This window comes from Lepidochelys kempii, chromosome 1 (genome assembly GCF_965140285.1).
Source record: "Lepidochelys kempii isolate rLepKem1 chromosome 1, rLepKem1.hap1, whole genome shotgun sequence".
Classification (NCBI taxonomy): Eukaryota; Metazoa; Chordata; order Testudines; family Cheloniidae; genus Lepidochelys; species Lepidochelys kempii.
This window is the reverse complement of record NC_136380.1, coordinates 148,001,047-148,017,384: the sequence shown is the minus strand read 5'-3', so window position 1 is coordinate 148,017,384 and position 16,338 is coordinate 148,001,047. Positions and strand designations below refer to the sequence as shown.

At 42.8% G+C, this 16,338-nt stretch overlaps 1 protein-coding gene across 1 annotated transcript; it reads left to right on the top strand.

Moving 5' to 3' along the window:
- The first annotated feature begins 2,477 nt into the window (after positions 1 to 2,477).
- Positions 2,478 to 13,199, top strand: TASL (TLR adaptor interacting with endolysosomal SLC15A4). Its single transcript, XM_073328294.1, has 2 exons — positions 2,478 to 2,664; positions 11,840 to 13,199. Exon 2 carries the CDS (start codon positions 11,841 to 11,843, stop codon positions 12,702 to 12,704), a length of 864 nt encoding a protein of 287 aa, XP_073184395.1. The 5' UTR covers positions 2,478 to 2,664; position 11,840; the 3' UTR covers positions 12,705 to 13,199.
- The last annotated feature ends 3,139 nt before the right edge of the window (positions 13,200 to 16,338 follow it).

Genomic DNA, 16,338 nt, shown 5'->3' with positions numbered 1-16,338 from the left:
TGGCCACAGACATTCTGAGCAAAATTCAGATAATAATCTGAAGGAGTTTCAAAGTTGCTACAATTTGCACCATCTTCTGAGCCCGCTCAGTGGAAGTAATGCCAGTTTAAGCCAATTTAGACACAGGATGAGGGGGGCAGAAGGTGATGTGTTACAGCAGGTTAGAATCTCTGCAGTTCACTCACCTTTCAATTTGACTCTCAGAGTGCTACAGTTAAAGAACAGATTATAAATCAGAGCGTAACAATTCATGTGATAATTCTGCCTGCCTGAGGATAACCCTTCAGATGAAGATGAACAAGGGCACTAGGAAACATATGGATATCCACCAAAAAGGTTGATCCTTGCTCTTGCAAAATATCAGGTTGTTAATGCTCAACCTGTCTTATGAGAAACTACAGTACTAAACCTCTCTTACTCTGGAACTTAAAGCTACAGTAGGATGAATAAGAACAGACTATCATGGTTTTTGTGTACTGTAAAGCAGTGAGCACTGGCTAATTTTTTCAAGCCTGGGTGCCTAAAGTTAGGTCTTTAAATCCCTGAGGTACTGGAATAAAAGTAGCTAAATTTGCAATATTTTTGGAAAGTTGCAGCTCCCACTGACTTAGAAGTGCTCATCTCTTTTGGAAATCAGGCCACTTATATCTAGGTGCCAATATATGCATTTAGAAGCCGCACTTTAGGCATCCAGTTTTAAAATTCTGACCATTCTTCTTAAGTTATTCCTGGAGGTGCTTTTGCACTAGCAAAACCTCATTTTTTGACATTTTTACTCTCAGCAGAAATATTGAGCGACCAGCCCTAGGGAGCTCTGTAGAATACAGAAAAGCCAGTAATTCCCAGCAGCAGCTCAACGGGTAATGGAGGCTTGGGAGAAGAGTCTAAAAGTGGCAGCACATTAAGGGAATCACATTAATGGAAGGGAGGAGGATGCTGCATCATCTGTGGAGGAAAATTCATATTTTATCTTTTCTGCAGATGGTAGTTACCCAAAAAAGATAACTTGTAGCATATATTCATCGTTTTATAATTACCTGAAAATCAATGTAATACTTCACAATATCACTCACTATTTGAACCTTTGGTATGCCCTGTTCCAGCTACAGAGCCATATTTATCCCAGGCAGATGGGCAACACCAGGCCTGAATTTGCCCCAAGGAATGAAGCTGGAAAAAGCTACATGACTGTTAAAGGCACACATGTGATAACAGGTGTCTCTTGCCAGTGAGGAATAGCTCCCTAGGGAAGGACTTCCTGCAGTAAAGATGCCTCTTGGAATTTGATGGAGACTGCCAACCTTGCCCAGCCATAGCTGGCTTTAGGACCTATTGAAAATGGCATATCTCCTGAGCAGATGCAATGTTATTTAATCCTAGCTAGTGCATATGGCCGTTGGAGTAAATAACATTGCATAGGCGTAGCAGGCCTATTTAACGCAGAGTGTGAAAACTGATATCTGCGCTGGGATATCTGACTAAGGTTAAGAGGACATTGTATATTATTGCTACTCAGTCTTAAAGTTGGACTACATGAAAAAATGAGACACTGGCTTCTGAAGTAGCATAAGGTGGGGTCTAATGAATTTGAGTTTCAAGGGATGTGTATGTATTATCACAATGAAGACTATTATCTACCTATCTCAGATTTTTCTTTAGAATCCATCCCTGCTCTAGCAAAATGCAGTTCCTTATCGGGCTCTGTGGAAAAGCCATCATCATCTAATGAAAACAGTTCCATGGTACAGTACAATTTCTCCTGAACAGATGAAGGGATAAGGTAGGCTGTCCTTCCCACAGTGCCCCAGGGTGGCACAGACCTCAGTCTTTTTGGTTGATTCCAGTCTTTCCAAGTGACTTACATAGCTTAATCATGCTACATGATATACCTGCATATATACCTCAGCTGGTTAGCAGATTGAGTTCTGTGCTTCTAATAAAACCTTAGACTTCCTTAAAGAAAAGTAATATAGGTTTTAGTTAAAAAATAAAAGAGAGACAGGAAGAAAATAGTTTGCAATCATTTTCTTAGTATAGAAATCTGATAACCCCCTTTCAGCTAACTCTTACTCAGTTTTGTGGGGTCAATTCAGATGTGCCAGTAGCATCTTGTACTGGCTTATTTGGCAGTAGACTAGATGCAATAGGGTCTTTATGGGATCGTGTGCCTGCTAAGGAAGGGATTCCTGTTTGGTCCTATGGTGAATTACCATCTCTGTAAAGATGGAAAATTACATAAATGGAGTGAAGCTGAGGTAAGACACAACTGAATTCTAGATTATCAAACTCTCTCAGATTGCTATATTTTTTTCATTTCATTAACATCTCTCTTTACGGAACTGGCAGCATAGGCTGATGGGTACACACGTGTTATGTTGCAATATACTATTTTAACAACATTTAGTTTCACAACACAGTTTCATTTTGGCATAAAAAGAGGAAGAAAGGGTCTAGTATGGTGTGATTCTAATAAGTCAGTTATAAAACCTCCAAATCTCCCAGGGACTTCCCTTTAATTCTTCTGAGTAATGGAGAGTGAGAAACAAAATACATGTCATCTTTGCAATGTAAAAAAAGCTACATACAAGTGAACTTTTAAACTGTCTGGAAGAACTACAATTTTTCTCTGCATGGTCATTTCCTGTTGTGTATCTTCTGTCTCAGGTAAGCTGCTAAGCTCTTGAAGGTAAGAACTAAAACACATTATGCACTGTACAATTCTCTGTAAATGTTTTTGCTGCCTCTCCACTTGGCTTGTTAGTGTCTGATTGGCAATCACATTGGTAAAATTCAGGTAATCTTTGTCTGATTGGCATGTGGACAGTGTAGGTTTTCAATGATTTTACATAGCTTCTGTGAATTTCCACATGCAATTTCTGGTTCCTTCAGAACTGGTAAGTATATTACAAACTCCAGGCTAGTGTATCTGCCTCCAAAACTATGAGTCACAATAGTTAGTCTTTGATGTGGCTTAAGGATATGAAAACGTAGTCACTCAGATCCTGTGTGGGGTCTTGGTACATGACTGGGCCTCTAGGCACTACCATAATACAAGTAATAAAATAATAATAATCTACATTATGTAATACTTTTAAAGCAAGTGTAATTGAATATGCTGCTTTTATGCTGGTATTTATATCATTTTTCATTGATGTGTATGTACGAGTTAGGAAGTTATCCAAGCGACAGCTTAGAGGTAGAGTACTGCATATGCAGATTGTTTCCCCCAAGTAAAAAATGGATATTGTATATCTGTGCCAAAAGGTTTAGAATTTTTCTGAGCAACCCAATTGTGGTTAAAATAAATATTACCTGTAGGACCTTTAATCCTTGCATTTTCTAGACTCACAGGAAATTCAGGAGTGTGCACACACGCACTCAGACACACACGCACACACACTATTTCTCTCTCTTACATTTAGTCCCCAGCAGATGTAACCCTTTCATTCCATGGTCAGGTTCGTGCACTTTCCTCCTGTTCACTCTTCATAAAATGGCAATCATTTCAATAGCAATGTACTGTAGCTCTTTCTCTGTCCCCCACTCCTACTAAGTGTAACACTTTCAGTAACAAGAGCACATGAATCCATTTCCCCCATTCCAATTACTTGAGATGCAAAATATTAATGAACTGTCACAACATGGATATAGCTTTGAAATGCACATACAAAATCCACAGAGTTAAGACTGACTAAATAGAGATTTCAATTTACTTAGAAGAGAGACATGTAGAAACAAAGATTTTATCACTCTAAATTGTATAGTACAGGGGTTCTCAACCTGTGGGTTGCCAGTGGGCTTTAATGGGGTCACCAGTGCTGGTGTCAGACTTGCTAGGGTCCTGGGCTGGAGCCGAAGCCTGAGCCCCACCTCCCAAAGCGAACGCCAGAGCCCCACCGCCTGGGGTTGAAGCCGAAGCGGTGCTCAGGCTTCAGCCCTGGGCAACAGGACTCAGGGGCTGAAACCCTTGGGCTTCGGTTTCACACTAGCAGAGTTAGTTAATCTATGGGTAGGTTGTGCCATGATTGCCCATTATGGAGTTTTTTTGCACCTTCCACTGAAGCATCTGGTATTGGCCACTGTCAGAGACAGGTTATTGGATTAGAGACAGCAACTGCCCAATCCAGAATGGCAATTTTTATGTTCCTTTGTACCCCCTTGGTGCAGGCAAATGCATGTTTTGTATAATGTAGGCAGCTAGTTTGCAAGATTTGGCCCATGTAATTGTAATCTAGACAAGGAGCAGATTCAGAGGAATCATGCTCACAGTTGGCAAACACCTTTAAGAAAGTTCTACACAAGGGAAGGATATAACTCCTAGCTTTAGGTGGGAGTAGGCAAAGGAGATCTTGTCTGAGGCTAATGAAGAAAAGTGTTTATTTGATATTTGGAAAGGTTCTTAGCCATAATGGCAACAGAGCAGTATAATGAACTCCAAATAGAAGCACTTGAGGCACAGTCACTGTAAATATTCAACAACAGCTTTGCTATAGGGCTTTTCAGATGTACACAGCAAAGAGTCTTGCAAAATGCAGTTTAGAGTGGATGGCCCAGAGAACCTTTTCTGACCTGAAATGAAGACCACATTCGACAAAAAGGTGTAGGGGACTGGAAACTTATTGGAGTTCCCCATGGAGAATTTGTACAAGACTGTTCCATTGTGTATGTGTTGGGGAGTGGAAGGGGGCAAGTTACTCCTCATCAGATGAGCAGGAGCAGGGCTTGAATTCTCATAGAGTATTTCCTGGAGCTCCCCGGGGCTCAGGGCTTCTGTCCTGTGGGTCTGAAAATATTGATCAGAGCTTTGCTCCGGTCAGCTCCAGCTGAATTTAAGCCATGAGCAGGAGGTTCAGTTTCCTAAATCTGGGGATGTCAGGGAATCCACCACGGGCATGGCCATCTTCATGGAAACTGTATGGCTCCGCCCTCTTTCCTGGCTTTCCCTAGCCCCCTATGGATCCTGCTAGTGAGGCCTCCACAGGCACTGCACTGTCAGGGCTCCACGTCCAGCTATAGCTCCTCAAGAATTATGACGTGATTGGAATAACAGAGACTTGGTGGGATAACTCACATGCCTGGAGTACTGTCATGGATGGTTATAAACTGTTCAGGAAGGACAGGCAGGGCAGAAAAGGTGGGGGAGTAGCACTGTATGTAAGGGAGCAGTATGATTGCTCAGAGCTCCGGTACGAAACTGCAGAAAAACCTGAGTGTCTCTGGATTAAGTTTAGAAGTGTGAGCAACAAGAGTGATGTAGTGGTGGGAGTCTGCTATAGACCACTGGACCAGGGGGATGAGGTGGATGAGGCTTTCTTCTGGCAGCTTGCAGAAGCTACTAGATCGCACGCCCTGGTTCTCATGGGTGACTTTAATTTTCCTGATATCTGCTGGGAGAGCAATACAGCGGTGCATAGACAATCCAGGAAGTTTTTGGAAAGCGTAGGGGACAATTTCCTGGTGCAAGTGCTAGAGGAGCCAACTAGGGGGGGAAGCTTTTCTTGACCTGCTGCTCACAGACCGGGAAGAATTAGTAGGGGAAGCAAAAGTAGATGGGAATCTGGGAGGCAGTGACTATGAGTTGGTTGAGTTCAGGATCCTGACACAGGGAAGAAAGGTAAGCAGCAGGATACGGACCCTGGACTTCAGGAAAGCAGACTTCGACTCCCTCAGGGAACAGATGGGTAGGATCCCCTGGGGGACTAACATGAAGGGGAAAGGAGTCCAGGAGAGCTGGCTGTATTTCAAGGAATCCCTGTTGAGGTTACAGGGACAAACCATCCCGATGTGTCGAAAGAATAGTAAATATGGCAGACGACCAGCTTGGCTTAACAGTGAAATCCTAGCGGATCTTAAACATAAAAAAGAAGCTTACAAGAAGTGGAAGTTTGGACATATGACCAGGGAAGAGTATAAAAATATTGCTCGGGCATGTAGGAATGAAATCAGGAGGGCCAAATCGCACATGGAGCTGCAGCTAGCGAGAGATGTTAAGAGTAACAAGAAGGGTTTCTTCAGGTATGTTGGCAACAAGAAGAAAGCCAAGGAAAGTGTGGGCCCCTTAATGAATGAGGGAGGCAACCTAGTGACAGAGGATGTGGAAAAAGCTAATGTACTCAATGGTTTTTTTGCCTCTGTCTTCACGAACAAGGTCAGCTCCCAGACTGCTGCGCTGGGCATCACAACATGGGGAATAGATGGCCAGCCCTCTGTGGAGAAAGAGGTGGTTAGGGACTATTTAGAAAAGCTGGACGTGCACAAGTCCATGGGGCCGGACGAGTTGCATCCGAGAGTGCTAAAGGAACTGGCGGCTGTAATTGCAGAGCCATTGGCCATTATCTTTGAAAACTCATGGCGAACAGGGGAAGTCCCGGATGACTGGAAAAAGGCTAATGTAGTGCCAATCTTTAAAAAAGGGAAGAAGGAGGATCCTGGGAACTACAGGCCAGTCAGCCTCACCTCAGTCCCCGGAAAAATCATGGAGCAGGTCCTCAAGGAATCAATTCTGAAGCACTTAGAGGAGAGGAAAGTGATCAGGAACAGTCAGCATGGATTCACCAAGGGAAGGTCATGCCTGACTAATCTAATCGCCTTCTATGATGAGATTACTGGTTCTGTGGATGAAGGGAAAGCAGTGGATGTATTGTTTCTTGACTTTAGCAAAGCTTTTGACACGGTCTCCCACAGTATTCTTGTCAGCAAGTTAAAGAAGTATGGGCTGGATGAATGCACTATAAGGTGGGTAGAAAGTTGGCTAGATTGTCGGGCTCAACGGGTAGTGATCAATGGCTCCATGTCTAGTTGGCAGCCGGTGTCAAGTGGAGTGCCCCAGGGGTCGGTCCTGGGGCCGGTTTTGTTCAATATCTTCATAAATGATCTGGAGGATGGTGTGGATTGCACTCTCAGCAAATTTGCGGATAATACTAAACTGGGAGGAGTGGTAGATACGCTGGAGGGCAGGGATAGAATACAGAGGGACCTAGACAAATTGGAGGATTGGGCCAAAAGAAATCTGATGAGGTTCAATAAGGATAAGTACAGGGTCCTGCACTTAGGACGGAAGAACCCAATGCACAGCTACAGACTAGGGACCGAATGGCTAGGCAGCAGTTCTGCGGAAAAGGACCTAGGGGTGACAGTGGACGAGAAGCTGGATATGAGTCAGCAGTGTGCCCTTGTTGCCAAGAAGGCCAATGGCATTTTGGGATGTATAAGTAGGGGCATAGCAAGCAGATCGAGGGACGTGATCGTCCCCCTCTATTTGACATTGGTGAGGCCTCATCTGGAGTACTGTGTCCAGTTTTGGGCCCCACACTACAAGAAGGATGTGGATAAATTGGAAAGAGTCCAGCGAAGGGCAACAAAAATGATTAGGGGTCTGGAACACATGACTTATGAGGAGAGGCTGAGGGAACTGGGATTGTTTAGTCTGCAGAAGAGAAGAATGAGGGGGGATTTGATAGCTGCTTTCAACTACCTGCGAGGTGGTTCCAGAGAGGATGGTTCTAGACTATTCTCAGTGGTGGAAGAGGACAGGACAATGAGTAATGGTCTCAAGTTGCAGTGGGGGAGGTTCAGGTTGGATATTAGGAAAAACTTTTTCACTAGGAGGGTGGTGAAACATTGGAATGAGTTACCTAGGGAGGTGGTAGAATCTCCTTCCTTAGAAGTTTTTAAGGTCAGGCTTGACAAAGCCCTGGCTGGGATGATTTATTTGGGGATTGTACCTGCTTTGAGCACGGGGTTGGTCTAGATGACCTCCTGAGGTCCCTTCCAACCCTGATATTCTATGATTCTATGATTCTAAGATGGGAGTAGGAAGTAAGAGTGCCATAAGATATAAAGTTAATACTGATGGTCACTATAACTTTTGTATAAACTCCGCATAGGGTGGGCCTTGGCTCTACATCCTCCCATCCCCCAACCAGGATCCCTAACCTCATGGAAGGGCTTCTCGGAGTCGTAGGGGGTGGGAGAAGATTTCCGGAAAGGGATCCATAGGATTTTCATTCCCTCCATGAAGGGAGAAGGGATTATTTGCACCCGTGATTCTAGGAAGCCAGCTGGAAGAACTTGTGTATGTATAGGGATCACATACGAAGCTGAACTCCAGATACCGAACAGAACACCTATAACGTTATTTAGGACCATACTTTGGGAGCCTAGATGCCAGACACATTGTGGTCCCAAATGTATTTGTGTCCGTCCCTTTCTAAAAGCCCGCATCCCACATATCCTTGTGCCCACTGGCTGTACTACATTCCTTTCACTTTATCTAGAAATCTTCTACCTCACTCAGGCTTTTTAGGGGACAAGCAGATTTTATTACTACTCTTCTTATATATATATATATATATATATATATTGCTCCAGGCTCTTGCTTAGCCTAGGCTAGGTAGTCAGTTCAATTCTATGTTGTTATGTAGCTTCTCTATCAGCTGTGCACTGGGCTCTTTGTACACACACTGCCATCATCTCCAAGCAGTGAATCTGTCAGTCTGAGAAAGCCTATGATATTGCTGGATTCTGGATATTTGCGCAGAGGCTCACTGTAGTCACACTAATGCTAGCAGCATAGATCAAGGGTCGACTTATCTCTCCACTGAAATGCAGAAAATACCCAGGTTAAGGCATATGCCAGGGATTTGGTTTTAAAAACCGAAAAGATATAAAGGTAATAAAGATTTACAACAGGCAGTGCCTCTTTTATTCCTCCCCAGTGCAAGCTATGCTAGTATTCCTTTAGAATTTAATCAGTCACCCATAGTAAAAAATAACACCCATAGTAAAAAATAAAATCCGGCAGCCCTGTCTCAGGCAAAACATGTCAAGAGTAAAGACCATGAACTAGGCCATCTGCTCTCTTTGTCCCCCATGGAATGAAACATCCATGTGAATTTTTCAAGGAAGGATAGGAGAAAAATAGACTGATCTAAAGGAGCATGAAATCCTCATCGCTCCAACTCTGTGGAATCCCTTATACACAATCTCTGTGCATTTGGGACTCTGTGGTGTGCATGTGTATTGGAGGCAGGAGAAAATGGAACTGGGAATAACTGTTCTTCCCTTACCAAAGAAAAAAGCACCTGTAGGAAATAATGCTGACCCTTTCCACATGCAGATCCCCTCTGTGTGGCCAGTTGCCAGTAGTGAGACCATGGCAACTTGCCTCTAGCTGAATTGATGGGCAGAGGATGGAGGAGATAACAGGAATGTATTGAGCTTCCATGTAAATGTCCAGGCCCTCAGAATTGCCTCTCACCTTAGCACGATTTCGCTTGAAGACCTGGGAACATCTGCAGGCTGAAAGGGAAACAGTCCTCTACAGAGCAAGAGGGTAAAGCCCACTCAGCCAACTAGATTTTTCCAAGTAGTCTGTGGGTCTGAACTTGCTCAGTTTCATGAGTTTTCTGGGTTCCCCCACCTCAGCACTGGGTGTGATCTGACCCTGAAAATAAGAACTACAGAATTTGGCCAAAGAACTGAAACCAGCAGTTTCAGTTCCCTGCTACATCACTTTGTGATAGAAGAATGGTACATCTGGCAGCTGGGAAAACAATGATGACACATGCTACATAAACTGGGCACAGCCTATGTACAGTGATTAGAAATGGGATAGATCATGTAATATAGTTTTACATATTTCTCAATATCTACACCAAAAATAAGTATATGGGTCAGTATCACAATAATTCCACATTTGTTCTGACCAAAGTTAAAGCCAACACTCTACTGGTTCCTGTGAAAGACTATAGGAGAGAACTATTTTGGCATCTCCTCCTGCTATGATGGAAGCAGAATTTATCTGGCATTCTGAAGTAGATTTTCATGGCTCTCTTAGTGTGGCTAATAAATAAAGTAAACCAGCAGCAATTAATCCTAAGGGCAATTAAGCTCCAGATAGGGATTCTGTAGCTGTTTAAAAGGAAGGGATGCTAGAAACCAGTCATCTGAGAGGGCACGCTGTCCTCATAGGAAAGAGATCTCCCCCTCTCAGGAACCCTCCATGGACACTAGTCCATGTCTCTTCCCATGTTCTGCTAACTGCTGTTACTGGAGTCACAGGGCTGAGGTAAACATGGAGTTGCCACAGGGACAGAGGACAGCCAGGACTCAGAGTCCCTAACATATGTATGTAGATATTATCTCCACACACAGATTACATTCTGAGAGGCCCTGGGTGAATTACTTTCTCCTCCCTCCTAACTCAGAATGGGTTCTTTGCACAGAGGGGCCTGTTCTCTCCTGCTGACAGCTCCTTTCTGCCCCAGTTTCTGAGGACGCTTCCATAGCCAAGACCAGGACTTTGTCCAATATGTATTGCAACATTTTGCAATGGCTGCTGTAATGCAAGGAATGGCTCTTGGAGGAGGTGAAAGCCCTATCACACCCACCGATAATGAGTGACAACCACAAAGTTGGCATGTAGTATCCCATGGGCCACATAATGATACCACCTCTCCTTTCACAGTTTGTATAAGCATTTCCCAATCACTTGTGTGCTCTCAGTTCTGGTGTTCTGAAACAGTTGAATAAACTGAAAAATATCTATAACATGTGTTCCTCCCTGTGGAGACAATATCCGTGCCTATTGCATTTTATAATTGGATTAAATGTTAAATGAAGAGTTCTGCATGCTATTAAAGTGAAGACTATTTAATTTCTCATGGGTCACTTGGTAGTTTTGTACTATAAAAATGATTTGGACATGTGAAATCTGCTTGGTAAAACTTAACTTCCTCTTTGCTCCACCATGTGGGACTGGTCTAGGACCCCTTTCTTACAGGATATTTTCCTGCCACTGGTTTAGAAAAACTGTTGCATAATTATGAATAATTATACTGAAATTGAATGTGCTGGGAGGCTGAACATTTGCTGGTGCATAGCGATGCATGTATCTCCCAGTTACACAGTACTATGCACTCTGACTGCTTTCTAAGTGTCTGATTTCAATAATCATTGTATGGCTATTTTTCTGTAACTATACTGTATGGTCTACATTCTCAAAACTAGCCAATGATTTTGGGAGCCTTGATTTCTGGGTGTCTGACTTGAGATAGTGTGGCTCTGTTTCCAGAACTGCTGAGCATCCAAAACTCCAACCAAAATGAACAGGAGCTGGGGGTACTGAGAATGTCTGAAAACCAGGCCCTAGCTGTCTCAATTTGGGAACTCAAAGTGACCATTCAGACTGGCTGATAACCAATATTAGCCAGTCCAAGTACAGAAATTTGTATAATCACTCTATGGCGGGTTTTTTTAAATTAAAAAGAAACCACGAAAATAACAATTATTCAGCCTGAGAAGAAGGAAGAAGTCAGATTCACGTTCTGAGTGTGAGATCCACCTTTTCAAACGGTGGCATGTGAAGGCCTTCAAGTTTTGGAATAAACCCCATAGCTTGAATGTGCATGGAGAATGGAAAAAACCCACTTTTTATGGCCACCCACTGAAATCAATACACTTTCTGCAGAAACCATATAGATATAAACCACAAGCCATTGCACAAAATATCCTTATAAAACAAAAACACAGTATATTGTATATAGTGGTGTACATAAAATTATTTTATGTGATTGGTCTAACATCACAGTTAGCAGCCTAGCTGCTCACTGCATTCATTTAAGCCATTTAAAAAGTGGTAAACTCCTATGGTGATATCCTGATCTGAAGCTAATCTATATGCAACCAATAACAGATTTTCAGGGGGAACATAATCAATACAAAAGTCTTTTTACAAACAAATGAACTATTTGCCTTTTCTTGTTGTTTTTTTGTTCCATCTTCCTGTTGGTTTATGATCTAATTTAATCTTTGATGTCTTATTTCCTCTTTTTTCAAGAATGTTGTCAGAAGGGTATCTTTGTGGAATCCCCTATTTTTGTGAGGACTTCTTAAGTTCCAAGCTCTACAGAAAGCGAGAAGCAGAGGAGAAGGTGCATGAGATGAGTGCCATGTGTGGCTTTACCTATTCCTCCATGGATGAAACACAGGGCAGAAGTCTCTTTCAGAGGTGGTCTGTGGGCAAGTTCTTTTCTTCAGTCCGTTCAAAAGGAAGCAAACACAATGGAAGACAGAAAGAGACTTTACCGCAGGTTATTCAGAGCCCAGAGTTTGAAAGGCAAACGTCTCCAGCTGGGAATATGGCTGGAGGATCCACAAGTAGAGATACCTACCTGGTTCCTTCTTCCTGTAAAAGCATTTGCAAGAATTACAATGATTTGCATATCGCTGGTGGCCATGTGATGCCTATCAGCTCAGTAACAACAGATTTTACCTGTGACAGTGGGATAGGCCCATTTTTGGAGTCATCAGAGATTCCTCCGCCTATGGAATCCATGATGCCACCCAATGACCTCATTCGCAAGCCCGTCCAAGGGTACTCGTCATGCTGGCGAGTGACTAGCATAATGCAACACCAGCAGCCCCTCTCCAATTCAATACTGAATGACTACCTAGAGCAGAAAGTGGTGGAGTTGTACAAACAGTATATCATGGATAGCATGGTCAACAGCGCATCCCCCACTCAGATCATGGCCTCTGAGCTCATCATGACCAACGTAGACCAAATCAGCATGCAGATATCACGGGAGAGGAATATGGAGACCACTAAGGCCAAAGACATGGTCATTAACTGCCTATTACGACTTGCCAGTGGAAAAGTATCTAGTGAAATAAGCACCCCTAGTCTGCATATTTCGCAATAAAGCAGCATCAGTATGTAGACTGGTGGCATTAAGGTGGTCTACAGCTAGAAAGCTTACAGGCTTTGTAAATACAAATGTTAAGTTCTCAGTTATAGTACTCTTCTGATATTATTGAATTAACCCTGTTATAACTGAGAGTATTGTTATTTGACCAATTTCTGTTGGCCAAAGAGACAAGCTTTGCAGCTACGCAGATCTGGTCCAGAGGTGAAGAAGAGCTCTGTGTAGCTTGAAAGCTTGGCTCTTTCACCAATGCAAGTTGGTCCCATAAAAGACATTACCTCACACATCTTGTCTCACTAATATCCTGGGACCCACAAGGCTACAACAACACTGTGAACATTATTGTTATTTATAATTTGTACTGTCATTGCACCCAGGAGCCTCAGTCCTGCTAAGCTGTCCCTCCTGCTTGGAATCTGCACTTTTATCATTTGTAGGGCCCTACCAAATTCACGGTCCATTTTGCTCAATTTCATGGTCATAGTTTTTAAAATGAGTAAATTTAATTATTTCAGCTATTTAAATCTGAAATTTCAGGGTGTTGTAATTGTAGGGGTCCTGACCCAAAAGCAGTTGTGGGGAGCTCGCAACGTTACTGCTACCCTTACTTCTGTGCCGTGACTGGCAGCGGTGCTGCTTTCAGAGCTGGGCAGCGGGAGAGAGGTGGCTGCTGGCCAGGATCTCAGGTGTGAAGGCAGAGCCACCGCCAGCACCAGTACAGAAGTAAGGATGGCAAGGTATGGTATTGCCATCCTTATTTCTGCCTGCTGCCTGCAGAGCTGGGCCCTCAGCCAGCAGCTGGCACTCTCCAGCTCTGAAGGCAGCAGTGCAGAAGAAAGGATGGCATGGTATGGTATTGCCACCCTCACTTCTGTGCTGCTGATGGCTGGGCACTGCCTTCACAGGTGGCCACCTGCCAACAGCCACTGCTCTCCGGACACCCTGCTCTGAAGGCAGTGGAGATGTAAGGGGGGCAATACCTCAATCCCTCTAAAATAACTTTGTGACCCACCTGTAACTCCGTTTTGGGTAAGGACCCCACTTTCAGAAACACTGGTCTTCCCCGTGAAATCTGCATAGTATAGGGTAAAAGCACACACAAGACCAGATTTCACAGGAGGAGACCAGATTTCATGGTCCATGATGCATTTTTCATGGCCGTGAATTTGGCAGGGCCCGAATCATTTGTACCAGTGTGAACTTCAGCCTTCCTCCCAAACAAAGCTGGCTGTGTCCAGATCTCGCAACTATGACTAATCTCTACTGTCTGCCCCAACTCTATCCATCCTCTTACTTTCTTTGTTTCACCACCTTCCCTGCTCACTTTCTCTCAGATCCAATCCAAGGTTAGTTCTGAGCCAAGTAGGCTCCCCAAGTGTGTATGAATTTGTTCTTCTCTGAATTGAACCGTTAAAAAGAACAGGGAAAAATTATAATGATCTGCAATCACTTGTAGATATTGGTTTTTTTTTGCCAGCTAGCTATATACGATGCAGCTTGGGGAATAGAACTCAGAGCTTTAGAAAACATAGCACTTTACCACTTGAGCTAAAAGAGAATCTTCCTTAACTGATACATGCAATATCCTCTTTTTAGGCCATTTAATGAATGTTTTCTTATGAATCTAGTGGTGGAGGGCATTGAAGGGGGCAGAAAATAGGATTCATCATAGCTGGGAGAATTCCAAACTGCACACTAAAGGCCTGAAGGTAATGGGAATATTTCCACTGAATGCTTGAGGAAGCCTAAAATATCCCACCCAATAGTGAGCAGTGGTACATGTACACAACAAGCAGTACATTAAAGTTGGGGTTTGTTCTTGTTTGTTCCGAATTAACTTGTTTATTCATAATACTGTTCCTTGCTGTGATCACTGGCATGCACCTCAGATCACAGAGCCTGGCTCTTGATGTACTTTTATAAGGAAGTCCTTCCCCACTCCGCATACTTGCATTCACTTTTTTTAGACTCAGTTCTTTGTGGAAGGTACTATCTCCTATTATGAGTTTGTACAATAGCTAGCATAATGGGGGGCCAGTCCCCCTGTGCTACTGTAATACGATAAATTATTAATAAACACCCACCAGATATTTTTGCTTTGGTGATTCATTAGAGCCTAATATTTGCCTTTGCATCTCTCTCAGCGGGATCTTTTTTACTTTTATCTGTACAGTTTTTTTTTTTATCAGCATGTAACATTTTTAAAAAAATAAACTTGTTACTTAAAACTTCATTTTGTTGCTGCTCTCTTGCAAGAAATTGCTTAGTGATAACATTTATACTTCCCTACAGGGTGATAATTTCAGGATGAAATGACTATTTGAAGTACAAATGGCTGAAATTTGTAGATTTCTACTACCTTTGAAGCGAGAGCCCCATTCAAATACAGGGGCGTTACATCTTGTTGTCATAGCAACCTACTATAATACTATTATACAGCAAATCAGTAAAAGTAATCTTTCCTTTGTTACAGTTCAGGATACTTCAATGATCAAATGCAATTGACAAATAGAAATGATGCTATTTTCCATCCAAGAAACACATTTTCACGGTAGCATGTAGAGAGTTATGCAACATCAGTTAATAATAAACATCTCTTCAAATCCTTTATGGTCTTCTTTAAACCTGCCCAGAGGTATATGGATATGCTGGGCCCTTTAGAAGCTATTTGTGAATAGCATATGGAGCACCACTAGAGTAAGTGAATAATGCAGAAGGTTTTTTTACAGATAATGCATTTAGATTTTTAGATGAGTTTAGTCTGACCATACTTGTGCCCTGTTTTTCTGCTAACATTCAAATGATTGAGTTTTATTGATACAAATATTAGTAGAAAATGAATTGCAAAGTCACAGGCATGAATATTCTTGCCCAAAGTGCTTGCATCATCATCAAGGCACAGAAATTGTTTCTTGCAAACACTCGGCTCTAAGCATAGCATTTGCTGTGTGCCTTATGATCACTCAATTGACGTTTTAATCAGCTGATTCTCAAGTACAGAACTTGATTTATTTTTCCTTCATGGTGGGCGCTTGATTAGCAAGTACGGTAAATATATTTTAAAAAGTGTTTCCACTGAGTCATTGTGCATGGCAGGTATGATCCCCAGATACATGAGATGCAACTGAAACTAGTTATAGTGAGAGGTGTTACGTAACCCAGCACAGCTAGATGGCTAAATGAGATACAAGAGATTAATATATTGCAGTTTTGGCCACTGTCTCATTGGAGTTTTGATTTAGAATTGCATCATTGAAAAGGATTATTAATAATAAGTTCTATTGGCAGTAATGCCTGAGGCTCCATCCCCCTGCCATCAACCATTTGATGTGGCTACCTTCCACACAAGAACCTGCCACTCTTTTCTACAGAATGGAAACATACATCCTGCGCTATTCAGGAATCCTAGCGGTTTAAAGCCCACATTGATCACCAGAACATCAGCTGCCTTGATCACAAGCCTGTGCAACACACTATATTTTGCGATGCAAAAATTCACTGTGGACTTCAAAGTCGTATCTGTCCAGTCCACTCAGTGAACACCATTCTCAAACACTGTAAGACCACATGTTTCTCATGTGCTGCTGGTGGGGTGAGGGGGTGCAGATGAGCTCTGTAGAAATAACTCTGA